Source organism: Coccinella septempunctata, chromosome 1, assembly GCF_907165205.1.
Source record: "Coccinella septempunctata chromosome 1, icCocSept1.1, whole genome shotgun sequence".
In the NCBI taxonomy this organism is placed as follows: Eukaryota; Metazoa; Arthropoda; class Insecta; order Coleoptera; family Coccinellidae; genus Coccinella; species Coccinella septempunctata.
Window position 1 is genome coordinate 50,311,350 of NC_058189.1, and position 22,878 is coordinate 50,334,227.

The window sequence follows — 22,878 nt, forward strand, 5'->3', positions numbered from 1 at the left end:
ATTCAGATCTATTGGAGAACGGTATTTATCTAGCCCTCTTGCAAGTATCAGAGAATGCAGAAGACCATCAAACGATTTTTTTCCAACAAGATGGCACACCACCTCATTTCCTCACGCCTGAATTGGAAGAAGCGGGCATAATGAGTGGCCACCCAGATCACCCGATCTGGTTCCACTGGCCTTTTTATATAGGGTTACCTGAAATACAAAATTTATGCTACCCAGCTTAGACACTCGATGATTTGCTAACTCGGATGCCGTCAAATAACTACAGAAATCTTGAGTAATATACGTGAACGTTTTGAGCAAAACTTGCATTTCTGCATGGAAATGAATGGTGCCCATTCCAAGAATTCAATAAACTAATCAGAAAAGTAAGTACTCCTTCACTATTTTAACTGTCATTTCGTTATAGATGGAAATTTTGATGATAAATTTCAGGATCAGAAAGTACTCGATAAGATCTTCAACATGAGGAATCGCTACATCACTCCTCTACACTTCTGACACGTCCTGTACCTCTAGTTCTTCGTGTACACCGACAAACCAGCCTCGAGGGAGCCTACTATGGGCTCTCTATCGAGATCCCTCACCTTTTGAAAATTCAAACAGAAGAATGATCACTTGGAAGACTGAACCTGGTCGAAAGACCCTCCCAGTCAAAAACAAGATTTGGAATATTATTAATTTCAGTACTGAAGTGATTTCTGACGACTGGAGTGCTCATGAACCAATTCAGCAGAATATTTTTGAAATGAAGCCATTCAGTATTAAAAGCTTATTCTGTAAACGAATGTGTCATCACTACACTACTAATGGGGAGACAGGGTTTTTTTCCTGAGGTTTTTCCCCAAGCTCTTGTAACATACGCCGCATTGTATATGGTACCCCGTTACATTAACCTCTGTTAAAACTCATATACAGGGTGATTCATAACTATTGGGACATAGGCTAAGGGCAGATTGTTTGGACCAAAATATGGCGATAGGACCAAATATACCTCAATAAAATATTGCTGTGGAAAAAGATAGAGGGCGTTAAAGTTGAATTTTTTTTCGTTTTTTGCTAATAATTTCAGCCGTTTTTAAGAAAAACACAATTGGACAGTTCAGGGCATCGGAAGAGGATTTGCAGTAACGATTTATTTATTTTATTAATTTATTTCGACGATCAAACATAATTCAAAAAAATGTAACATAAAAAGAATAAACTTAAATTAAATGTTCTACGTGGATTCCTCCGACTTCTATGTCTTTTCTAATTCTTTTAATAAAAGAGTTTCGAACTTCGAAGAAAATATTATTTTGTCCCCTTTTTAAATTCAACTTTAACGCCCTCTATCTTTTTCCACAGCAATATTTTATGGAGGTTTATTTGGTCCTATCGCCATATTTTTGTCCAAACAATCTGATCTTAGCCTATGTCCCAATAGTTATAAATCACCCTGTATATGCTATATTGTTTGTTTACTAAAAATGTGCTGACATTCAAAAAAAAAATATATATATATAATATATATATATATAAAATAATACCCCAAGGATGTGACGGGGCAATCTTGTGTCAACTGGATATTTGAGTTTAGAAATGAGAAGGGTTATTGCTTCTTTATCATTCCTTTTTAATGTGGTGCATTATAATATTGATTGTTCTGAAATATTGTCGAAAGTCAACTTTAGCGTTCCAAGTTTCAACTCAAGAACTATCCTGGTTTTCAAGCCAGAAAGACCTCGAACGAACATTCTGCAAAAGGCACCTATCACAAAAATGTGTGAGAACTTCAATTCATTTTGTGTTGGCCAAGATATATTCTACTCATCAAAAGGAAATTTGATCAAGTCAGTAATTTTTTATTTTTCAGGGAATGTATCACAGATCATATAAAATTTTTGTTCACTTTGTTTTTGTTTCTATGCTATCTTTTGTTATTTTTTGTATCAATTATTCGCATTGTCCTGTAAATGGGTTAAACTGTTGGACAATAAAGCTATTATTATTATTATTATATTGAAAGGAATGTACATATTGGACTTTTTAGACTTCGTTTATTTATTGTTCCTTAAGACAACGCCGACGATTCGAAGCTGCTTGTTTCTTTTTCAAGGCTAGTCTTGCAAACAATATTGTCGATATAATCACAAAATGGAAATGGAAATAAAAAAGAAACAAGCAGTTTCGAAACGTCGGCGTTGTCTTAAGCCCGTTTGCAACAGCCGAGAATTCTCTAGAAAATTTACTCGAGATTTCATGCGCCGTGAATTATGTACCATTACATACGCACTTTCGGTAGAATTCGCTGTTCAGTTCCGTACAAAATAATCTCTGCCGTTTTCTTGCGAGAATTTTGTAGAGAATTCTCCAGAGAATTCTCGGCTGTTGCAAACGGAACAATAAATAAACGAAGTTCAAAAATCCCAATATATTCCTATCATGCTAATCATAATCCTTTACCATTTTTTCCGAATCGGCTCGGTTTAAAAGATACTGTCTGTCGAAGAACCATAAAAAATGTTAGTTCTATCGCAGAAACGTTTTTATCGAATGGAATGAATTTCGGAATATAGTTTTCCATTTATTTGATTAATCTTTTTCGAACTCAAGATATCATCCACGTCTTCCAGTTTTTTCATTATAACCATTACGTACCTTAAAAATACCAAAAATTCAAAGAACCCAACTCTTGAAACTAAGTTGGACGTATCTAATGAATATTTGAACTATATGTTAAATAGAAGTATTCCTCATATAATATTTTCTCGTATAATGCGCCGTTCTTGAGTAATTTGATGTTCAAAAATAAAAAATATCTGCGATATTCGAAAAATTTGGTACTTTGGCTGAATGCAAATCCGTTTAAAAGATCCGCAGATGTGTAGCGTCATAGATTTAGCTTGTTATTCTGATGGTTATTTTGTTTTTCCAGGGGTGGCACAGCTCAGTATGAAAACTTAAAATGGCTATATCTTTTTATCAGGGCCGAATCGGAATTAATGGTATAGGAAAAAAGTGTTCCTTTTGATCTCAAAAATCTACTTTCAAAATGAGTCAAAGACTCATCCTGTATAATTGCAGAGTTTTGGGAACGTTTCAATTTTGGTGATTTAAAAATTTGTTAGTACTCCACAATTCAAGCATAACAGGAATCGAATCTCCATTGAACCCCTTTCTCTTCAGTTAACTACACTTCTAACCCATCGCCCTAGTAAACTTTCTCGAACTTCAAGAAGTAATATCGTTCACCAGGCAATATCACCAATAAATATTTATGATTTCCTCTACCTCCCCGTTGGATTATTTTTCAACCGGAGGCTTTATTAAAAAGTCAAGCGGGCAAAGGGATGCGATTACATTGAAGTTGGACGCGCTCCTTCATTCTTTCAATTCATGACATTATTGGAATATTAATCGACTGCATAATGCCTCGCTCCATTTTCTTCAGTCTCGAAAGCATTGTTCTGTTTTCCTCCACATATCAAGTGACTCCAGTACAAAGTCTGTACATACACGGTGGCCATTTGAAAACGAAACAGACGAGATTACAGACGAAATAAATTTTTTCGATAGAAATGCTCGGACAGGTCGATTTCTGTTTTGAGGGGGACAACTTAAGATGTAGGTTACGGACGCATAGCGCTTCAACCCTTGCTACTACAACCCTCACCCCTAATTTTTGAATAGGGAAGATGGGGTGAGTGATACCTCATTTGAAAGGTATTCTTATACTGATTCCAGCACAGTAATTGTTTTTTCATTTTATGCATTAGTTCGCGAAATATTCTTAACTAAATATTTGAAAATGAAGTGGTGTTTTCATGGCACTTGTAGTGTTTTTTTTGTGAAAAATCGACATTTTGAGCTTCAAAACAACCATGACTGTGGCTTCCTTCCTCCAATCCACTGACATAGAAATCTTTAATCAAGATGTCGAACAAACAAAGCGTATTGCGAAGGAGCTCAATCTTGCTGAAACTCAATCTAAATTATCTTCGATATAATTTGCAGTATTTCCAATAACATGCGGTAACACTTGATCGATAGAAATCTCCAAAAAGTCCAAATACGTACATATCTCTAATCAGATTACCAGGTAAGAAAATCAAATCATTAATGATGCCACAGAAATATTCCAGTCCCAATTCGTGAAACGATTTCCGACTTAATTATGAAGTGATTTCTCAGTTGGCTTCAATAATGTTTTCATTTTGTTGATTATTGAATTCATATCTTTTTCAAAAAAATGAGAATCGATAATTTTTTATTTATTACGAACAGATCATTAAGTTGGCTTACTGGTTCTTTGACATGTGAATTATTCTTAGTTTTGAATCGAGACTTGTATGTGTTATAATTCATTGTTCGACATGGTTTATTCAATTGCAGAGCGGGTGGAAATAATTTCACTTTTTTTTGCAAACAATCAATGTGCGAATAGAACAGCAGAATTCTTCAATCAACGACATTTAGATAAACATGTTAATAGGAAGTATGTTTTGAAGCTCAAAATGTCGATTTTTCACAAAAAAACTCTACAAGTGCCATGAAAACACCACTTCATTTTCAAATACTTAGTTGAGAATATTTCGAGAACTAATGCATAAAATGAAAAAACAATTACTGTGCTGAAATCAGTATAAAAATACCTTTCAAATGAGGTATCACTTACCCCATCTTCCCTATTCAAAAATTGGGGGTGAGGGTTGTAGTAGCAAGGGTTGAAGCGCTATGCGTCCGTAACCTACATCTTAAGTTGTTCCCCTCGAAACACAAATCGATCGTCCGAGCATTTCTATCGAAAAAATTTATTTCGTCTGTAATCCCGTCTGTTTCGTTTTCAAATGGCCACCCTGTATTTTAGTTGACTTTGTGCCGTCTATACACAATTCATTGTCCTGTATACACCCCGGATCCACAGAAAAATATTAGAATGGTGATGGGATGCAAGAAGATATAATCTTCTTAGGTGGAATGCATATTGCCTAAATTTTCTCGAACGAATTCCTCAGTTTCCCTTTATTCGTAGAATTTTTTCTGTATGAAGCTCTTTCATTTAGACAGTAAACAGGATGATGCGAAAGATTTTGAGAGCTGGATTTTTGGCTAAAATTGAGGGAGTTTTTTCATATCATTTTCGTGACTTCCTTTTGAATTTGTTGGAAATTTTTTTTCATCAAATATTTCCTATATAAAACGAAACATAAGAATGATAGATAGTTCATTAAATGTTACATTTTGACCGTGCTCTATGAGGATATATTGAAAAATTCCTACCCTAAATTTCAATGTCAAAATATTTCATTACTCAACATATTCTCCTCCTAATAATAAAATATAATATAATTTGGCGGTATGTGCTGGGGTGAGTTGCTAGGGTCGGACTCATCAGGTAGGTTAATGAACCCTAGCAGCTACCTACGACAATCGCCGAAGCAGCGTAGTTTGTGCCTGCTATAAACGCCGGTTACGTCGAGGGTATAGAGTGTTGCGTCGCCGGTGGCGCCATCGTTTGGCGTATGCTGCACCGCAATAGACGTATAATCTACCCTGTGATCGCAACCGTCGTGCGCAGTGATGCCATCGTTTGGCTACCCTTGGTACCATCATGGTGAGATGAAGTATTCCTCTACCATGGGTACAACTACGCCGCCACAATAATAATAATTGGATACATTTATTACAGCGAACCTGCAACGTCTCGAGACCTTTCAAAAAAAAATGTTTCTTCTGGCTCTGCTAACCAGAACTCCACATCTTTAATTACCTCCTCGTTAGAAGAAAATTTACGAGCTTTTAAACTATTTTTCAGTTGAGAAAAGAGATGATAGTCAAATCTAGTGTATAAGGGGGTTGTTCTAGTAATTCGAACCCTAAATCACCATTTTTTTTTCCCGTAGAGTGGTCAGTATTGTCGAATAGTAATCTCCGGTTATTGTTCTAACCTTATCCAAAAAATCAATCATGATTACTCCACGCAATCCCAAAAAACTGAAGCAAGAACTTTTCCAGCAAATTTTTGGACACGAAACATCTTAGGTCTTGGAGATGGAGTGTCGCCATTTCATCGATTGTTGCTTTGTTTGTGGATCGCAGAAATGCACCCAAGTCTCATCTATAGTTGTTACTATGGAAAACCGAATTGTTATTCGGTTTAAGAAGTCTCCATCGTTTTCAAATCGAGCACAGGTCGAACGCGATGCTTCTACCCTTTCACGGTTTTGGTCAATATTCAACCATTTGGTGAGCCATTTTGCAGCAATTTTTCTCATGTCCAAATTGACGTGAATTATATATATGATGAACGCGTTCGTACGAAATATTCAGTGCTTCAGATATCCATTTTAGCCCAATTCGACGGTCTAATGAAATCATGTCATGAACTGCATGACTGTCACAGAAACTGGCATTCCCGATCGGTATTTATCTTCAATGGAAAATGTATCTCTTTTGAAGCTTGCAGTTTAATTTTTTACGGTCGCATACGATGGACATTCATCACCATAGGTATTAACCATATCTTCGTAAATCTGCTTACCTCTTAACCCTTTTAAATACAGGTAGTTGATAATGGCTCGATACTCCAATTTTTCGATTTTCACAATTTCGGTGGACATCTTCTTTCTTTTGATTCATTTCGTAACTCTGGTATACTTGTTCGACCTCAAACTTCACACTGACACTTTTGATGAGTTATTGTTTGTTGCTATGGTAACGCAATATTTTTTTTATGCATGGAACTGGTCTAGGCTTACTAGATATCAATACATCCTCGTTATTCCAAAATATTATCAGGAAGGAATGGATAAATCTCTGCCTTCAATATTTCCATCGGAACTTTTATTTCTCCTCAATTTTGAAATAAGAAGGTCAATTTGACAAGTCGAATTCAATATGCAACTGTTTTTGTGCATTTTGTGCAATTCGTTCACAATTACTGACAGATATCTTTTCTTCTTCTTGAAGCAATTAAAAATAAAAAAAAAATTTAGAATTATATTAATGAAAATATTTGCAGTTTTGAGTTGATTTCATTTGACAGCAGCCTTCTTGATATTAGTTAATATGACTACATTCATCCTGCAACTTTATTGCTCCAACTTCCAAAGGCTAAAAATCCCTCGCATTATTTACGAAACACTTAAATTTACCTACCTTGTATTCCGTGGTCGATGATAGATTAAACAAAAGATGCATGGGGGTATTTTGAAAATTTTACTTCTTCAATACACTTCCTGAAAAGCTTCGAATTCATATCGAAAAGTGACATTATAAATGTGATATTTCAAAACGTATCTCTGGTATTTTATTGCATTAATACATACTTTATAATTAACCCCAACGTTATAAAAGAAATAGATTCCCACAGTTCTATAGAACAACGGAGCATCAATTACATCTATCAACATGGTATTTGGGTTTGTAAAGAGACTAAATTTTATATTATGGGAGCCGCAGGCAGCGTTGACGAGTTCAGTAATTAGATGGGCAACCGACAACGTTATGAATTTTTGGAGAAGGCCGCATAAGCTCCTAACTTTTCTTATTTTGTATGTTGAATCTTCATGTCGAGCAAAGAGTAATTTGCAGCAATTTTTCCACTAGAATAACATCCTCATACCTTCTAGACTTTCTTGAATATTCAAAGAGCGGAGAAAAACTTCCAAAGTAGGAGTAACCGTCGTGCATTCTAATCAAAGCAATAGAAGTAGAAATGACTTCCTCCTCCGGTAATCCCGACTGAAGAAAGGAGCTACAAACTTTCTGAGGTGATCATTTAAGATGTAAATGACGTAGAATAGAAAATAACAAGTTTAAGAACGATAATTATATCTAAGATATTTATAATCCCTGTCGAAAAGTTTGCATTTTATGAACGGACTAGTATTTAAGGCTGGATACGTTGTGAAAGTTGGTTTCCAAACTCGAATTTAAACAGAGATCGTTCCTGGGGAGTTCCTGTTGAATTGCAAGAGAAATAAATAAGATATTTATGTTGACCCTAATCGAATATGATATTTTTCGTTGTAAACGTTGTCTTTAAACTTTCAAAAACAATTCTGATGGGTAATTAAACTGCGTCTTTGAAGTCGTGGCCAGGTGCCCAGAAATAATTTTTAGAAACAAAGATTAGAAAGATGTTTAGAAAGTTATCATATGGTGTGGCACCGTTGTATCGAGGGTTTGTTGGGAGTTTGATTTTTAAACTGAGATTTTCGGCGAATAATCTGAATTTCTTTTTTTTCCACTGCTGAAATATTCAACGATCGAAGTTATCAGTGATCCATCAGGACCTCATGAATACACAATTGGGGTAATGCTATTTCTACTAGCTCTTGTTGATATTAGTGAATGCAATGAAATTGTGTTTTCCGTTATCCATTATGTGATAAAATCAGTGTATGCTAACTGATACTGAATTGATGAGGCCGATACTCGATAAAATTCAAAATTTGAATCAAAATTACACGATTTTTTCTAGGAAACTCACATGTTTTATTACTACTCGTTTTTCGCAATTACAATCGCAACTTAGGGTTGGTGAACTCCAAGTTATCTTTATGCACCTAAAAATGCTATCGTGACAGCGAAACACATGTTGCAGTGGATTGAAACTGTTTATTATTTGTTTCAAATAAAACTCCTTCATTAGGTACTCATATTTTTCTGAACGTTTTGCTTCTGTCAGTAGTTGAACAGTGACTTATTCTTGAGGATTCATCTTCCACAACAGCATCCTCCTAGTACTCCAAATTATTTCTTGAATAGGGGTGGAGAATTTTGAATGGATTTTTAATCTGAATATAGTATGGTCATGTATGTGTTATTATGGTCCTTACTTTGATCACTATTTGAATGCTGCCTAAGTGCCTCATAGTCAATACTCGAGAAATGTTTCAATTTTATCATTGTCAAAACTATGTTTTTTTTTGCAGGGGCAATATTCACGGAGGACCAGAAGGACACAAGCATCGAATATGCTTTCAAGTATGCGGTCTACAAAATCAACAGGGACAGGGAATTTCTGCCCAATACTACATTAGTATATGATATTCAGTATGTTCCAAGAGATGATAGCTTTCGAACTTCTAAGAAAGGTGAGGAAATGTTCAATCTTACGGACGATGTCCATTTCTGACAGTTTTTTTCTTGCGAGCTACACATTTTCAACAATTTGGTAATGAAGCTCTGGATAACAATTGGAATCCTATCAAAGTTTTAAAAGTCAGGCTTTTTGTTTTCATTGTCGCATGCGTGAAGGATTTGAAAATGAAATAAACCAATTAGTGAAATAATGTGAAATTGCGATAAAATTAATTCTTTGAAATTAACAGAATATATTCATAAATCAATGAAAAAGGTTTACCTGTACCAGCATTTTTCTGCGAAATAATAAAAACCGATTATATGAATGTTGTACGTTACTTTTTACTCACTCTGTTATAATACAGGCTTTACCACGGTGGGTGGCCTATTAGACTTTTACGGAAAACAAATAATTGGATTGTTCTGAAAATTTGGGTACTACGGTTTATATTTCTGATTCATCTGACTAAAAGATTTCAAATGTTGTGGCGTTGCCGCTTATACGAAAAAAAAAAGTACAAACTCCGTTATTTCAAATGGGAATGCCTATTTATCATAATTTTTTCTGCTTCTCTATATCCCCATCTGAGTGTTTTTGTCTGGTACTTCTCTGTGCCTCTTCCTGATACGGTTTTCCAAAAAAATCGCCAAAAACATGGATCCAATTAAATAGGCACAGGAAATGACATTTCACACTGTAGGAAGTTGAAATTTTGAGAATAGTTCACTAAGATCCTGAGGATAAGTTTGAAAGTGTAGAAAAAACTTGGTTCGTGATATACATGCTGTTCTAAAATTCTTCGTCATGTAACTCGGTACGAAAACGAGAAGTTGATTTTTTCAAATTAAACACCCTACCTACCCTTCATCTGATATATTTAGAGAGAATCAAACTTGTAAATTGTAAAATTTCTATGAATGTTAGGGTTTTCAGCGTAGGTACCTACTACTTCTGTTGCTACCGTAGAATTTCTGCCGAAAAATCGACTGAAGGTGTTTACCTTATTCATACAAGAAATTGAGTTTGTTAGATGAAATTAGCAAGGTATGCTTATTTCATTGGATCCATGTTTTTGGCAATCTTTTGTGGAAAACCGTTAATATTACCGAAACTATCAGGAAAAGGGATAGGGAAGTACTAGATAAAAATAATAAGATTGGGATAGAGAAGCGAAAAAAGTTATATAAATGGGGTGTTCCATTTGAAATAACGAAGTTAGTCGTATTTTTTCGTATAAGCGGCAACGTCGCAATATTGAAAATAGTCTATATACACTGCGCAAAAAAATTAACGCACATTATGGAAATCTCAAATTTATTCTACAACTGAAGGTGTTCTCGATGATAATTATTTTTATCAGAATAATGCATGCATATGTTATACACTTTCAACGGTTTTCTTCAATTCAGATGTTTTTTCCCAGCAGGAATAAAAAAAGATGATATTATCAGATTTTGAATGTATTGGCTCCATTCTAAAATCAGTTGTTCTCGATCAATTCTAGTGATCAATAGTGTTTCTTTCGTTTGATTTTCTACACTCGATCGCTATGCAACGCGAAACACGCAATTTGACCCAAGAGGAATGTGCCCAAGCGGTAGTTTTGCGAGAAGAAGGGTCGACATACACAAGAATTGCAGAAATGTTTGGAGTTTCCCATACAAGTGTGTCCATAATGTTGCAGCGATTCAGGGAGACAGGTATGAATGTCCGAAGACCAGGACAGGGTAGACCACGGGTTCAAGAACGTTACTTGAGAGTTTCTTCGTTGAGACAACGGTTTGCAACCGCTCGCCTCCTTCAAATTCAGCTTGAGCAAACTCATAAGGTGCAAATTAGCACTCAGACAATAGGAAATCGCCTCAGAGAATATAATTTAAGGCCTCGTGTCGCGGCAAGAGGCCCAGCTCTTACCCCAGCCCATCGAAGGGAGCGTTTGGATTTTGCGAGAGAGCATATCCATTGGGAAGAGGCCGATTGGGAAAGAGTTCTCTTCACAGATGAGTCTAGATTCTGCCTCTACCATTGTGATCGACGTTCCCTTGTATACAGACGTCCACATGAAAGATATGCTCAGTGCAATTTCCTGAATACTACTGGTTTCGGGGGAGGATCGATTATGGTGTGGGGTGGAATATCTTTGACTGCTCGCACAGACCTAGTGGTCGTTGATAATGGGGCTATGAATGCTGATAAGTATATAAGGAACATTCTTGAAGAGCATGTAGTGCCATTTGCCCCATACATTGGTGAAAATTTCATTTTTATGGACGATAATGCCAGACCCCATCGTGCGCGTATCGTTCAGATGTACCTTGAAGAGGTTGAAGTCTCTCGAATGGAATGGCCAGCAAGAAGTCCAGATCTCAATCCGATTGAGCAGGTTTGGGACAACCTCAATAAAAGGCTGAGAAGTTCAGAAAATCATCCAGCTACTCTTTATGACTTAGAAATCCAACTCGGAGAAATCTGGGAAGGATTAGATCAGAACATTTTAAGATCACTCATTTTGAGTATGAACCGTCGTTGCCGAGCTGTAATTAACGCAAGGGGTGGAAATATCAACTATTAAATCGCTTATCAGCATTTCAGTATTTTGAAAATTGTTCATTTCTCTTTTTTCACATAAGATTCGGTGAAATCCTGAATTTTTCTTCCATTTAATGTGTCTTGTTTCGTTCAAAACCTTTCCGACAGAACATAAAAAATAAGTTATAAAGTCAATGTAGAGTTAACTTTCATTAAAATTGAGATTTTCAGAATGTGCGTTAATTTTTTTGCGCAGTGTAGATGGATCAGCATTGTACGAGTAAACTCTATTTATTCCGAGTAACCAAATTTTCATAACAATCCTGTGATCCTTTCTCCGTAAACGTCTAATAGGCCACCCACCGTGGGATACCCTGTATAGTGGGCAAAACAAGATGAAATGATGGGAATAGGAGGAAGATGATAAAAATGACGTGAAATTTTTATTCGAATAATCTGTTCTGAAAAGAAGTCACTAGAGGCAAAATGACGTTTACTTCTGAATTCCAGCGAAAATAAGCTCAAAGTTGCAGATGAAATACCAACAAATTCACTCGAAAGTTTGTTCGACATCGGATCTATAAATCTCCTTTGGCTACATTTTCATGAGTCCGATAGCGAACAACCATGCAAAGAGTCTGTTATTTGTGTATTCATAAGGATCCGCCTTTGGTAGATTTCGTTTATTCAAAAACATGGAGCGGAACTCGAAAGACAAGAATTTAAATCGCACCAAAGGAAGAGTAATTGGTCAGATGGAGCCGGAAAATCACGACAAAAAAACCTCCGAAATGCTCGAAAAAGAGTTGACAATTTCAACAGTCAGGTTTGGTTGGCCGCGAGTTTATTTAATTGGGGAATTCTCCTCAATTTGGGTTATCACAGCATATGCAAGTTTAAACTGAGTAATTATGAGTTTCATTAATGAATTTTTCAAATGCGCCGCGGAAACTATTCAAAATCATTCCTCAAATATGGGGTTTTAAAATTTAAATCGCTTTGTGCGGAGTTAACGATTTGGCAATAGCGCCTACTAAAAAATTAAAAGAACAATGGCTTGTTTATAAAATAACAGCTGTTGATTTACAGCTATCATAAGGCGCGTACTCACTGGCGAGCGTCAACGGCAACCGGCTATAAAAATCCCATAAAATTTTACGACCTTCCTCGTTCGTCGCTGACTTCATAGTCATCCATCTTTGTCTATCTCATCAAGATAGTGTATTTGTTGTCCCTTATTATCAACGCCTATTTCAGTCGATGTTGCCAACTTGTGCAATAGAAACGAAACGCTTTAAATTTTAAATACCCATTTTTATTTTTCATTTTAAGTAGGTACTTGAAATAATTTTTTTGGGAAACGGTTGAAATGGTTATTTCAAAATGTGGCGTTCCAAAGATATTTCATGAAAAATACATCATTTTCGTCAGAAGGAGTATTCCCTATTCGAACTGTTTTTCAAAGTACTATAAAGAAATAAACAATGCAGGTTTTCTTCAAACTATTTAATTTTGTAAATTACTAGCTGACCCGGCAAACGTTGTTTTGCCATATAAATTATTTCCATGTTGTATCATAAAAAAATAGAAATTAAAAATTTTGTCTAAAAAATAAAAAAAAAATTTAGGGGTGGACTACCCCTAACATTTAGGGGGATGAAAAATAGATGTTGGCCGATTCTCATAGATAGCTGACCCGGCAAACGTTGTTTTGCCATATAAATAATTTCCTAATGATTAAATTGCTAAAATGGCTATTAAAGAATAAGAGTTGATCGTAGAAGGGTGAAAATTGAGGATTGTATGTATTTTTGTATGTTGTATCATAAAAAAATAGAAATTAAAAATTTTGTCTAAAAAATACAAAAAAAAATTTAGGGGTGTACTACCCCTAACATTTAGGGGGATGAAAAATAGATGTTGGCCGATTCTCATAGATACCGGATAAGCACAAAAAATTTCATCAAAATCGGTCAAGCCGTTTCGGAGGAGTATGGTAACGAAAACTATGACACGAGAATTTTATATATTAGATGGAAATTCTGAAGGAATACTAGAACTGAATTATCGATATAATGGAAAGTACACTATGATTGGATTTCCGGATTTAACTGCAGAAAAAACTACGTACTGAAGTTTTATAACACTTCTACATCATTATCACTACCAAAACGATTCGAAATGAAAAAATATTTTGAGCTCATAAGTGGATTCTACGTAAAAAAGTGCCTGTAGAAGGTTCAAGTTTCAGATTTGTATCTTCAAGGACAAAAAAGTTATGAGAACTTTACGAAATGGTCAAACTCAAAAACGAAGTATCGTAGGAGGCCACGGTTTTCATCATTCGTTGTTTCTCCGAAAATGGGCTCGGAAATGTGTCATTCGTTTTCTTCTAGCTGCTATAGTTTTCGAGATCCTCTCAGTAGACAACAAATATTTCGTCAATCCTGAACACGTGACGTTTTTTTTTGCAAGTTTGCCGCCCTCTCACACATTTTCGTCACGCTTAAATTGTCAGATTAAGAGAATATATACTTTTCAACATGGAATTAAACACATATTAATCTGACACTGTACATATTTACAATGATCTTTTTTTTTACTATTCTGACAGGTTGTCCTAGACAATTCCCCCTATATACAGGTCTACTTTTTGGTAGATGTACTCTTCAGGGTTCAAGGTATCTCCCCTTATATTAATCTGACACGCTCGAGTAAATTCCGAATTTCCCTCTTCGGCTCCTCAACTACTACTTTCACGGTATTGGATACGATAAATGTCTGAAGCCTTGAAAAGGGTATGTGCACCGCTACAAGTTTAGTGAGGTTAAAATTTTTTTTGTCTCTTGTAAATTTCGGGAAACTGGTCTGAGTTAAACCAAAAGTAAGATGCATCTACTCATAGTCATTAACACTGGGTGCTTCTTCTTCTCCATCTGTTTTTCCATACAATACTTAAATTGTGCTAAACTTGTTTTGTCATTGGCTTTTAAAACAAAAAATCCACAGGAAACAATACTCGGGAAGCAGCGATCTTGATACAGTTAAATTGAACGGTTTTTCCTGCACCACATCTGGTTCATTAACACACGTTCAGTGTTCAACCGAAAGGCAGCCTACTATCTGCGGCCCCATGGTACATCCCTTAATGTTCCGAAAATATGCTGGTGGATTCAATTAACGTCATATTAAATTTCCTCCTGAAATACGAAAATTCAATAACGAGGATATGTCTAATCTAATAGCTTAGGTAGAGAGCAATAGACGATGTTATTTGGCTTCAGAGGCGAGTGGGGCTGTACGTGTTTGTGGAAATCATCGCCGCTGAGCTTCCCAGCTCACCCCTCGTTATCAGATTCCTCGCAGTTGAAGCTTTCCGAGTCATCCTCGACCGTTGCATTTCCATTACGATTTGGGTTAGAGGGGCTGTGAATGGGCTCCTCTGAGCGCCACGGTGATTTACGGAGATGAATCGATAAATTTACGTTGATTACAGATCGGGAGATTGCACACGATGACCATAATCGATGTTTTATCGTGTGAGTAGAACGAAATATAAAACCTTTCAATCTCCAGTGATACATCATAAAAATGATGAGAGATTCAAGATCAAGTTATCAGAACTAGGGATTGTAGTACAGGTTGGGCAAAATTCGATGGAATTGAATGACAGTTTTGTAACCGTATAAGCTAGGGAAAAATGGATGGCACCAAAGATTATAAAGTAGAAAGATAGGAAACGCCCTCATATCGCTGGTACTAAAAACCGACTACTTTTTGGCCAGTGAAAACACATTTGACAATGAGATGGCGCTTAAAACCTTATGTCAATACAGAAAAACTGTTTAATAACAGTTTTCTCTTTTATAATTGAGGGGCGCGAAATTCGAATTCTATTCCTTGTATTCAATTTCAATATTGACCTTGTTGAGACCAGAAAACAAACATCCTAAGCGGCAAAACAAAGGATGGTTTTGTTTTGTGACCAGGATGTTAGTTTTCATCTGAACATTGTTTGGAATCGATTGATATCAATGAAATACGCTGTTAGATGTGATAAATTTTTATTTGCAATCTATAAAAAATTTACAAAAATTTGAAATTATGGACAACGAATAGAGCTTTGACTAGGATACAAGACTACATGGTTATCTGCTATAGCTACGTCAAAGGTGTTTTTTCTGTGAAAACGTTTCGAATTAATAAAGTAATAAAGAGTTGAATTTTTACAATTTATATCAGAAATTGATATGAACCAATATTCAATTTACCGTCATAGGATACACATTTCCGTTACTTACATATTATTTACAAAATTTTCAGATCCACAATTGAAAAAAACCTTACAGAGGTATACAAGCCTTATATTCAAGCCCGTCAGTATAATTTCTTCATGCTTTTTCATGATTCCTTCATGGTATGGTCTCTTTATGACACAATATACAAATTGATTGACGAATGAACACTCACAGAAGGTTTCATAAAACTTTGACTTTCTTAACAACAATTTGACAGTCAACCGATTTCCAAATCGAAATCCATAAAACTTTTGCATTTCTGAATATATTGAAGGCAATTGACAATCTTTGAATGGACGTATAAAAGTCATAATTTCCCCTAAATGAGCCCTTCATGTAAGGAATGCTTCCTGCATACAACAATTTACGTGGATGAACAGTTCTCAATCGACTTGCAGTAAAATGTTCATTGCACATGGTGTAGTCAGTAGTGTTTGCAGGCTTTTACGCCCTGAAAATTTTATCCACTTCGTAGCACTGAAAATAAAAATCAATGAATGACCGAGTCACATGTTACCAGTTTTAATACTTACATTCCCATTTTCCTTAGTAAAATTCGATTTATTTGATCCACAGTTCTTCACCATACAATAATTTTCGAACGATATTCTGAGGTTTTCGCCAAGAAATCAGACAAAAATTTCAATAATCAGCAACTAGAACGGGCTTGAAAAACAAAAGGCGATACGAGGTTTTCTATGGATACGAGAATCAAAACATTCAAAACCTGTTTGATCAAAATGGCCATATGACTCTGACAGCTCGCAAAATTTCCATATGTCCTTCGAATTGATATTTTAACCAGTCTTAGGGCCTTAAAAACACATTTGAAACACAGATGGCGCTCACATCACTCTAGTCGCTTCGTTTCATATCTTTCTACTCTATAATATTTGGATGGCACGTTTCTGACCTCGATTTTTAAAAGATCGTTAATGGTTAAAACCGCATCCCTCTATCTTCTATTGTTTTAAAGTTATAAGTGAAAATTCATTTTTCTGCACTTCGTACTGATGCCTTTATTTCGTAAAGTATCAGTGATATCGTAAAACAAATGCTACATTCTACAGATACTTTTTCATGTAGAATGCAGTGGCGTAGTCAAAGATTTTGTGCAGTACGCCACTTCAGTGATATAGTGATAACTTTAATTTTTTTAAAAATAAAAATATTTTTACATATTCTAGCCCCATATTTTTTTCTGACTCAGAAAAAATAACACACGTCGTGTCCCTGATTGTTCTTCCGATAAAAAAACTCAAAAACTAGTTCGGTCTAGTAAGCAGGTCATTCCATTTATAATATGATTATGATCTTTATGCTCCTAAATTGTGTCAGCTTATTAAATGACACAGGCCTTGATTTTAGTGGATTTCCTTAGGTTTATTATTCAGATATTAAAATTGTGACTACCTTGTAGACTTCAAAGAATAAACCTCATTATCATTACTGATAATGAAAGACTTTGAAGATCACTTTCATTCCTAGCTCACGGAGCTTCTGAGGGGTACTTGGGTACCTACGAAGAATCAGGATAATATAATAATAACAACAATAATAACAACAAAATCTTTCAATATGGAATGAATCACTTTCAGGAAATTTTATAAACCTGGATTCAACTGAATATGTTCCGAAACCTTTTCAACTAGTAGATAATCTAAATACCAGTACCACATTCTTTCCAAACACCTTCACAAATAAGGCTGTGCCACTACTAGTAGTGGTTAATTGGTAAATATGAAGTAGTCATGGAAATTTTCATAATTACTTCATTTCCCGAGCATCTTCTCGAACATCCGGAATGAAAGTAATCTCCAAAATCCCTCATAACCTGACACAACATAAGAGCATGATGTTCATAATCATATTATCAATATATATATATATATATATATATATATATATATATATATATATATATATATACATATATATATATATATATATATATATATATATATATATATATATATATATATATATATATATATATATATATATATATATATATATATATATATATATATATATATATATATATATATATATATATATATATATATATATATAGTTATAAAGTGTTAATACCACCTCCAAAATAGTAACTCGTTTAACGCTCTCACCTCATATATATCGATATATATATATATATATATATATATATCGAGTTACTATTTTGGAGGTGGTATTAACACTTTATAAATATATATATATATATATATATAGATTTGTTCGACCGCATATACAGACCCAAAACGGTATACTCGACCGACTTTTCAGTCCAAAAGTGACGTTGTCAGACCCGGCTCCGGGTCTGGTAACGTTCGACCATAGAATCGTTATAAGGGGGGTTAGGGGATGCTAGGGGTGAATTTTCAGGTGGGTCTGAAAAGTCGGTTATACTCGTTATTATATACAGAAAACTTCAGGGTTTGGCCAGTGCGAGGGCGCTTCGAGCGACATGAACTTGATGTATATAATCCGCATAGTTGACCGACGCATCTAGTCCGAAAATTTGGCAACGCTGCAGTTGAAGAGCTTGAGAATTTATTTTGTCATCTTTTCGATTTATACACCTCAAATGTACTATAAGAAAACTTATACGATCCCGGTATGATGAACAGTCGTCATGAGAAATATTCAATGACAATATTTTGACTTGAATTGAAGTGGTGTTATTGGATTCTTTTCGTATACGAACTATAATAGCACACGTATGGAAACTTATACAAGCCCGATTAAGTGAAGTGAGTCGACCTAATTTCAGGAGCACTGGCACGTTTAGGATCCTATGCACAAAAATTGTATTTTCACCACACCCTACTTGACCCTCTGTCGTGTTTACAAATTTACGAATTTCCTGAACATCATTGTAGTTATATTTGGTTGACTTGACAGGAGCTCTTTTCCAGAAATTTTTCAGAAGATCAATATACAAAAGCAATGGAGATTTTTCACTCCTACCACAGTGATAAAAAGGTTTTTTCAGTATGAAGTCCTTATATTCTTGAAAAACTATTCTTGAAAAACTATTCTTGAAAACTCTATCTCTGGTACAAGTATTCTTCAGCAACTTCATTTTTGTTTGAATCATAGAGATGAAATATTGGAAATAACTCGAGTATCCCTAACTAACAATTGGAAATTTTCAGTTCAGGAGGTGGAAGGGTATTCCTCAGTCAAACTTTCAATTTAATCATTTATAAAAATACACATAAAAATCATAATCAATTCAGAGGACTTTCAGTTACACGATTGGTTTTCGCCTATAGGTACAAGTTAATTTACAGAGTGATGTGATCCCTAATATAAGTTCAATATAGATATTTGAATTAGTTTGAGCTGAAATGAACAGATGATATAATATACCAAAATAAATAAAAACACCTAAAAACTGTCTCTCACCAATTTATTCTACAAGAACTACCGGTTTCGGGATGACTAATCGCATCCCATCTTCAGGTTCCAACACCAGAAACGCTGTTATGAGCCTCTGGACTTTAAAAACCTATTGGGATGTCAATAATTCTGGAAAAGACCATAGTGATTTTTCAAATTTTGACATTTGAATTGACATTTTCTGGAACTCATCTATGTCTTGAAATTTTTACTTCTCGTAACTAGTAAATTATTTCGCAACTGTTGCGATAAACTAAAATTAAATACCTTCAGTGACGACTGAGACGATTCAAAAGGAATCTGCGAGGAACGTTTGACTATTGACGGCAGAGGGTAGAGTGATAAAGTTAAAATTAATTTTTTTTTGGCGAAGATCCTGACTTCATCGGACGTTTATAGTTTTGCGGACGTGTGATAATCTAGTTTGCTTACGAAAAGAATTCGATAACACCACTCAGATTCAATTCAAAATATTGTGATAACTTTTTCTTTCAAGGTGTTCCAGACATAAAAATCCAAAAGCGTAAAGTCGGGGCTTCTTGTTGGCCATCTTACCGGACTGTACCTTCCAAACCATTGCACCCCAAAATATTGATTTATTTAGTCCCGTACATTCCGGCTATTATGAGCTGGGCAGCCATTCATTTGAAACCAGACATTATCTCCAATATGTCTGTCAAGATGCTTTGGATCAATCGGATCGGGAAATATTACTCGTCCGAAAAGTCCACCGCTCATGACTGCCAACCACACGTTGACCCTCAACCCATGTATGGAAAAGAGAAAACTCCCATGCGACCATGGTTTCTCATTTTCAACATGAATTGAGGGTCAATGTAAGATGGCCACAAAGAGGCTCCGACCTTACGCCTTTGGATTTTTATGTCTGGAACACCTTGAAAGAAAAAGTTTATTAAATTAGCGTTCAGACTCGAAAGGTCCTGATCGAAAGAATAACATTGTGTTATATGCTGAAATGCGTCAGAAACTTCGCAGGGTTGCAGATTCACTACAAAAACGATGTATAAAATGTATTGAACAAGGCGGTGGACATTTCGAGCAATTATTACGAGTATAAGTACTAGTAGTAATTTGTTTTCTTGACATGTTTTCATAAAATCTATATCATTAAAATTTAGTTTATGCATTTGGGTTATTTGATTTTGCAGATAAATTCATGATTTCCATGTGAATAATTTAAATATTCAATCATTCAATCAAATTAAGGTTTGGAATGTGTCGAGTTTTTCGTTGTTATCTTGTTAGCTATTATATTCATATGTTAACACTTTCTCCTTAACCGTATATTTCACAATTGGAACCGTCTCCCTGAATGCGTAGTGCGATCGACCTCGGTAAACGGTTTCAAAAACAGTTATGACAGGTAGAAGTCCTCTCTGTGAGGAACTGTGGTGTTATATCTAATTTTTTTTTCTTTTTTGTATATGATATTTCAGTTTTGTATTTTTCGCTTTCATTTTCGTTTATCCACACAGTTTATGTATGCATGTATGTAATCTATAACCTTCGAGTTTATAGGCTTGTCCTCTACTGGAAACAATTATGTAATTAATAAATATAATGGAAGAAGACTAGCAGCATGAATAAAAGCTTATATGTCATTCGGAAGCAATCTAAATGGAGTATTTTTTTGTTGAAAAAAAAAACATATCCATAATTAATAATTTTTCATTGATAAAACCATTGAAAAAATAGGCTTAATTTTGTTCACTTCAGAATCGTTATATTCATCCCATCCCCTTACCAAGCCCGCAATAAGAAATTTTTTCGTACACACGAATTCTCATCATGTAGCAGATTTATTGCTGTTTCCAGATATGTGGTCAAATTTAATAAGGCTACGAGATAACTTTAGTGTGATTGATACTATTAGAAAAACTGGGAATATTTCGTGAAAACAAAAAATGTTATATAAAAGAATGACCGATAACATTTCGATTATGTGTTATATGACATTTTTCGTTCCAAATCACTTGTATTATCTCATCATGAAGTTTAGCCCTTTTAAAAGTGGACACGCTGTATAAACCAATAATCAATTAGATTTCAACCTTGACAGTCGAAAATTAAATTTTCAACAGTATTCAATTGCAAAGCGCAGTACAAAGGAGTTTCCTCTCCACATGCAGTATGTAGAATGTTTAGAACTTGGAGATAATATTCAACTTTGAATTTTTCGAATTGTATGGCCAATCACAAACCTTCTTTGTATATGGGAATCTTTAGTGATGATGATGATGCTCAGTTCACTGAAGATCATGCGTTTAATACTCCAGAGATCGAATAGTATCATCGTGTGAAACCATAAGAAATACTAGCGGGATATTCGAAAGAATACGAGGCTCTACGAGACAGACAGTTGATGCATATATTTTAGCGAGAGGTAGTCATTTTGAACATTTATTATAGTTTTGCGTTATTGTATCTGAAATAAAATGAAAAGTACTGTTGTCAATTATGCTCATTAATCGAAAGAAATTTCAATTTGTTGAATTAAAATATTAGGGATATAATTTTCTTCCGGAAATTAGTAATTTAACCTTCAGAAAGATTCATAGAACATCTTTATCTCCCGTCATAGACATACAATGTCTCAGAATATTCATTCTATGGAACACTTTTACGACGAAATGGAATGAACAGTAATCAGAACTGATTGCAAGTTTATATTTCTTCCGAGAAAGTATCGAATGTATCGAAACTTTGCAGGCGATTTTTTCTCCCGAATCGAATAGGAATCCATAAGAGAATTTTGTTTTTTGAATATCTATCCCACGAAAACAATTTTTGAAGGAAAATCATAAAGGGTTGTTATGTTCAACCCTTAATAATGAAATTATGATATCTAAAAAATTGTGTGAGTAATAATATATACTTAGTGCTTCATATTATGTATAGTTTTATGACTCAGTGTTTTTTAGAACCCGTAAAAAGATCAACTACTATAAACTCGTCATCGCCTTCCAAAGGCTGTATCTTGGATGGGAGGTCCATTTCGAAAAAAATCCATAGGAACTACCCCTGCTTATTTTCATCGAGGAATCATCTCCCTTAGTCCTTTGCATTTGTATAATATTAACTTTCCACAAAATATTTCTCCTGGCATGCCACAGGGCATAAAAATCGGAGAAACACATTTTCAAAGTAAGGAATGGCCTGGACAATACCTATCCAATTAAATGAATTGGTCCAGGAGGCCCAACTGGAAACCATGACCTTATAGATTACCAGATCTGAACCTTCTATACAATTCTTTGTGGGTAAAATTGAAGGAGGTTTATGAGGAGGATATCCATACGACGAGAAACCAATTGAATGCATTCAATTGAATGATGAATTTTTGTGATCTATCAAGAAACAATTGCAAAATGGATCGAAAGGCTTTGGGCCTGTTCCGATATTGCTGCTAGTACTGGCCCGCAATCGAATAACAATAGAACTCGAACGACTGGGCCAATAGGCATCGTTTCTGAAATACTGACAGTACTGTTCAGGAATATCGGAACAGACGGTTTATCTCATAGGAGAATTCAACGTGACAGATGTGTA

The 22,878-nt window shown here is 35.0% G+C and overlaps 1 protein-coding gene across 1 annotated transcript in view; it reads left to right on the forward strand.

Annotated features, from left to right (window-relative positions):
- The window catches only part of LOC123323010 (glutamate receptor ionotropic, kainate 2), a 540,373-nt gene that overhangs the window by 279,339 nt on the left and 238,156 nt on the right, over window positions 1-22,878 (forward strand). Inside the window, exon 3 of the mRNA XM_044911184.1 lies at window positions 8,928-9,089. Coding sequence (XP_044767119.1) covers window positions 8,928-9,089 — 162 coding nt within the window. The remainder of the gene's footprint in view (window positions 1-8,927; window positions 9,090-22,878) is intronic.